This window comes from Hyposmocoma kahamanoa, unplaced genomic scaffold (assembly GCF_003589595.1).
Source record: "Hyposmocoma kahamanoa isolate Upper Pololo Valley unplaced genomic scaffold, ASM358959v1 92, whole genome shotgun sequence".
In the NCBI taxonomy this organism is placed as follows: Eukaryota; Metazoa; Arthropoda; class Insecta; order Lepidoptera; family Cosmopterigidae; genus Hyposmocoma; species Hyposmocoma kahamanoa.
In genome coordinates this window covers 8595204-8601318 of record NW_020654748.1, presented here as the reverse complement: position 1 = coordinate 8601318, position 6115 = coordinate 8595204, and the positions used below count along the sequence as shown (strand labels likewise).

General features: G+C 34.8%; 1 protein-coding gene across 1 annotated transcript; it reads right to left on the bottom strand.

The window, feature by feature from the left end:
* Nucleotides 1-1015: 1015 nt before the first annotated feature.
* LOC113236923 (glutathione S-transferase 1-like) lies at nucleotides 1016-5787 on the bottom strand. The gene is made up of 6 exons (XM_026473148.1): nucleotides 5715-5787; nucleotides 5038-5178; nucleotides 3708-3766; nucleotides 3344-3485; nucleotides 2144-2337; nucleotides 1016-1163 (listed from the first exon to the last, which is right to left on the bottom strand). The coding sequence occupies exons 2-6, from the start codon at nucleotides 5176-5178 to the stop codon at nucleotides 1043-1045; spliced, it is 657 nt and encodes a 218-aa protein (XP_026328933.1). The 5' UTR covers nucleotides 5715-5787; the 3' UTR covers nucleotides 1016-1042.
* Nucleotides 5788-6115: the final 328 nt, after the last annotated feature.

The following is a 6115-nucleotide window of genomic DNA, read 5'->3' as shown; positions in this document are numbered from 1 at the left end:
GACGTAGGCAGGGGTTCCACCCCTTTGTTGTGGATATTCAAAAGATTTGCACGAAGCGTTACACTACCAAATTTATATGGCGAACGGCTATGGACTGGAATCCTTGCCTGGAGACATATTCCCTGAATGCTATAACTTGGGCCTGTTCAAAGCGAGAGTGTCGCCGACCTCATCGCGACTTTCAGGTAAGTTGGAGGTCGAATTCGTGACGTTTCGTTTTAAAGATATAATTTTTTGTTACGTTTGCAACTTTTGCTAATTATCACCTGTCTATTAATTATCAAATTAAAAAAACATCGCGGGGAAAGCTGTTTGTTTTAACGCATGTCTGTCAAAAAACCGTCACAATTATAAATTACTTCGAAGACAAGGAATGGATTGAGCGAGCGTGTTGTACTGAGTGGCGGGGGTGTAAAGTACAATTCTTTTTACGAATTAGTTATTAATTTGAATTATTTATTATTAATACATATTTAAAACAAATCTCACCAAATATTTTTGGAATAATTCAAATTAATAACTATTTGCTTTCAGTAGTAACCAAACAACAAATAAAGACAAAATAATAAAACAAATATTGCGTCAAACGACCCGCGGAGCGAGTTTCTTGCATACTACCCGCAAAAAAGGCGCGTAACGCTTCGCTTTTGTGGCCTTTTATAAATAAAATCATATATTTGTAATTGACTTCCGACGCTGACGCTTGTAGCAATAAGCGAATTCGCACGTTTTATTTATTATGCCATCTACAATATTCAGGATTTTATCCAAATGTTACGTTAGAAAAACCAAGTTGTAACCATTACTACAGGTTTTCTACGGAGAAAAACTAATTCATCCTATTCTTCCTACTAACGGGAAAACTGCTGTAGTCTCTATAAGTAAGCTTCAGAAAAAACAAACATTTTTCTTTATTTAATAATTTTCCTTTGAAAAAGATTAAATAATGAAACATTTTTGTTGCTTTCAACGCAAAAAAATTATAAATCTTTAATTGTTTTATTTTATTGTGTTGGCAGTTAGTACACATGTGCATTTTATTTCACTTTTCAAGCTCCAGTGTATTTTCTAGAAAATTACCGAACTGTGCTAAAGCACCGCTGTATTTCATATTGAATGGCTGCTTCCTCATTTCGTCCAACCAAGCCAGGGTTTTCGGATATCTGAAAAAGTATACGGAAGCTGTTTTTCAATATTCTGCTTTATTCTTGATAGTCGTCTTCACAAAGTCTCAAATTTAATAAGGGCAATGTATACGCTTCTACAATAAGATTCCGGTTAAGAGTCACAATTAGCCATTTACGATGTTTAAAATTTTAGTGAAAAAAACATAAAATATAAATAATTATCGGCGTTAATTGTCTTAATAGATAATTGCCTTAATAGTGCTTTTAATGTAGTAATAATATTTAAAAAAATATATTTACTGCAAATTGTATGACAATAAGGCTCAACATGATAGGACTGGCATGTCCTCTAGAACAAAACTCCTAAAATTAAATAAAGTTAAAAAAATATGTATTTATATAATACAGGTTCTGCGACCTTTAATTTAGTAGCAGTAGAGCTCCTGGTGAAAGAGCTCGTCCAGGGAAGTAATGTTACCTTACCTACATATTTCTGCCGCCAAGGAGTAACATGAGCATTACTGCGGTTTGGGAGGGTAAGGGTGCTGGTGAAATTACAGGGACCCACGTGCCTAGTCAACTTTTGTCTCAGGGTGACTGGCGCAGTAACAGTGGATAGGTTTGTCGTTTACCACCAGGCGGGCGACTTCTTCGTCCTTTCACTGGGTATAATAATAATAATAACAATGAAGAATTCTATGGCAATTATTCGTTTGGCTTTTGCAGGTTGTCTCATTATATTCTCCTTTGCAAATTAATACATTAGCATTAGAATAATGAATACACAAATGAAGTAAATAAAATAACGCATACACTAATATCCCCGCACTAATAAAACCCTGTGTCGCTGGCGCCATGGACACAGACATAGACCACAAATTACACCCAAACTTACGAGAGAAATAAATGTAGGCTATACAAATATTTCTCTTGGCCCGGGAATCGAATTCGGGAACTCTTCGTATAGATCAGCATGGTAACCGTTCGGCCACTGAGGCAATTAAAATGATACTTACTTTTTAGAGTCGAGTTTTACTATGTAAAGCATTGAAGCAGTCACAGCATAGGCTGATATATCGGCTATAGTCATATTCTCTCCCGCCAGCCATTTTGTTTGGGAAAGAAACTGTTCCAGAAAACCGTATGCTTCTTCAATATCTTTCTGTTTCTTCAGAGGTACTTTCGTAATGCCTTCAACAAATGCTTCATACTGAAAGTAAATTAACAGAGCAGAACATTTTATTAGATATTAGATGGGAAAAGTTCGTTTTTTATACTTTGTCCTGCTGGGTATTGAACTTAGGACTATAGGAAGCAAAATCCGTAATGCTTTACTCCGTCCAACTATTTATTTCACTTTTGACCGCTCGAATTGTAATCAATTAGTGATGTCCAATTGCGTTTCCGATTCGAATTTTTACAACAATCGATTTTATTTGTAAAGAAGTCTTAATCGTGAATGAATTCACGATTAAAACTTTTCATACAAACATTCAGCGGGTTCCAATCCCGACGAAGAAGAATCCGACGATTCACTATAATAAACAATAGGAATTTATTATAATAATTATTATATGATTATATTATATGATTTATTTCATTTCATTATAATTTATTAGACAGGTACCAAAATGTATCAACTTTACTTATGTTCTTTGCATAATCTGTTGACTCGATAAATATCAGAGCTAAAGAGTACGTCGCTTCACTAAAATTAAAAAAATAAAAGAGTTCAGGAATTATTGAATTTTTTTGTTTATGGTTGTATGTCACTAATTACGGAACTTCGGAGGCATGCATATGTCTAAAGTTAAATTATTGGTTGAACGGAGTATAACCACTGGAACAACAAGGTCATCAATAAGTTATAAAATCTTTTTTTTTATATAATATCAAGTGACGGGACGAACAAGTCGTACGCCTGATGGTAAGCTACACGCATGTCCATAACAGTTGCAGTGCCACTCAGAACTTTAAATCGCAAAGATCTGAGGGGCACTACCACTGCGCCCTCACCCTGAGACATAAGTTGACAAGTCCCATGTGCCTGTAATTTCACCAGCACTTTTACCCTTCAAAACCGGAATACAGTTATGGTAACATTACTGCTTGGTGGCAGAAATAGGTAAGGTGGCAGTACTACACTGGACGAACTCTTTCATAAGAAGCTCTACTGCTACTAAAATTATATTTGATTTAAAAGTAGAATAACTTACGGTAACATTTCGAAGTCTCTGAAACAGTATGCCATTATCGAAAAAAAGTTTCTGGTTTACCAGCGCTCTCTTCTTTATGTTTTTTGGATACAGATTGTCGTTGCTGGCATATGCATCTACCAGATATGCGAGAATGGCGTGACTAAAAAAGACAGTTTTAGATAAAGTTGAACACGGAGCAAGTAATAATACCTCATGTTATTCATTCACTAAGAGCAATAATAAGCACTGTTGTTGTGAGCGGAGTTTATCTTCATGGCCGAATTAATGTAACGTAGCTATATCGACAAAAACACGTGTTACGTAATTGTTAAAGACAAAAAATATGAAAACCGAAACAACAAAGAAAAACATTTGTACTTACCTGTCATGCAAGACAAAGTCTCCATCTTCTAGTACTGGTACTGAGTGCAAGGGGTTTTTCTGTAATTGATAATTGTGAATTAGGTAGATATCTACAAGGCAGTGGTAAGAATGTTTTTGTATTATGTAACTATCATTCCGATTGCACTTTTATTTTTTTCTCTGTTTCCACAAAACAGTATAAAGCTTTTTATACACAGTGTTTCCAACGAAAGAAGCTTCAAATAATAAATTATTAATATTATTTTGTAAAAATAATCTTTAAAATGCTGCTATGAAAATAATAATATGATTAAATGATGACATAATTATTAATATAAAGATCGAACACAACCAAAAATTCCTGACAGGAAGGTCTGCTGACTCGATCCGTATCACAGTTGGTAGAACGGTTGCCTTAGGTTAGCATACAGACGCATTTTTAGTAGCAGTAGAGTCCTTGTGAAAAAGTTCTTACAGGGAAGTACTGCTTACCTATTTCTGCCGCCAAGCAGTAATGTCAGCATTATTGTTTTCCGGTTTTGGGTAAGGATGCTGATAAAATTACAGGCACATGGGACTTGTCCACTTATATCTGAGGGTGGCGGGCGCAGTGACAGTGCCCCTTAGATCTTTGCGATTTAAAGCTCTGAGTGGCACTGCAACTATTATGTACAGGCGTGTGGCTTACCATTAGGTGTACGACTTGTTTGTCCCGTCACTTGATATTATAATAATCTCAGTACAGAGTACTAAAAAAACCGACCTCAAAAATATTTGCCAAGTTTTTTTGAAATCGGTTCCCGGAAAGTGCGCAAACCCGGATTCATCCCCTAGTTCGCCACTATACGGAACTTGACACAGGAGATAATAAAAAATCGGTTCTCACTACTCAAAGTATATTGAGAAAGAAAAACGCCTTGAATTAGAGATAGCAAAATCAACCATTAAAATAATTGCTTCTTATAATAAAATTGAAGCGCTATTTATAAAAATGAATCTTCATGCGTGAACAGCCACTCTTGGAGGTGGATGATTTTCTTCAAAATTAAATGGGACTACTATCGAGATACTCTCTTTCCAACAAAAAAAGAATCATGAAAATCGGTGTACAAATACCGGAGTTATCGCGTGACATACATACAACAACAAAAAATATACAGTCGAAATGAGAACCTCCTCCTTTTTTTGAAGTCGGTTAAAAAAACGCAGGTTCGTGTACTATAAGATCGAAGGAAATTTTATTTGCGTTCGATGTTTGTATTAATAATTATAATAACGTAGTGGATTAATAGTAATTAATTTTACAGAAAATAAATTATGATATTCGACATAAATTCTATATTACCTACCCGTAAAAACTCAGGTGCCCAATGTTCTTTTTTCTGGAGATTTATATCAATCATTTCAACGGGAACATTTAAAATGTCGCATATAGCCATAGCCGCACGCGCAGGCGGGCTGATATCCATTTTATACAGTTTCAGCGCCATCTAGAAAAAAATCATAAATATATTTTCAATAATACTTTCTACCACCAATAATAAAACGTCTTGTTTAGATTTGTGCGTTTATTTTTTTATTAAATTTCATAAAAAAAGGAAATCTCTGGAAGATTCAAACGTAAGTTAATCGTTAATTCTCCTTTTTACTAGCAGTAGAACCCCTTGTGAAAGATTTAGTCCAGGTTAGCACTTACCACCGTGCACGTGCCACCTTAATTATTCCCACTCCCAAGCAGTAATGTGAACACTTTCAGTTTTCAAGGATTAGGCTGCTGGTGACATTGCAAGCCAATGGGATTTGTTAACTTACGTCTCAGGGTGAGGGACGCACAGACAGTGCCCCACAGATCTTTGCTATTTTAAGTTTTGAATGACACTGTAACTGTTATGGGCAGGCAGGTCGGTTACCACCGGGCACACGACTTATTCGATATCATAAAAAAATTAAATGCCATTTATTAAAAACATTACTAATAACTACTACTAAACTACCTATATTTGAAGCAAATTCGTGTGGGACTTACCTTTTAATACGAAAGATTTGAACGAGGTATATAAAATAAAAATTGAGGAAATAAACACTGACACCATACACGTCAACGCTGTACATACAACTAGAAGATAACAAGTTCCAACAATAAATTTATAAAAAACAAACACAATGATAGAGCGTAGAGATGATTATACATGTGTATGTACTAGTATCACCAGTCATGCAAACTAATTTGATATAAAACACACACCGCGTTTATTACCATCCATAATCTGTAAAGAAAAACAAATGCGGTTGTACCAAAACAAATTACTTTTAATTAACAGTTCCCGTTAAAAATTTTTAATGAATGCCATATTCTTTATTTTACATTAAAAAAAATACTATATATTAAGAAAACAGAACGGTAATTTAAGTATCACAAAAATGTAC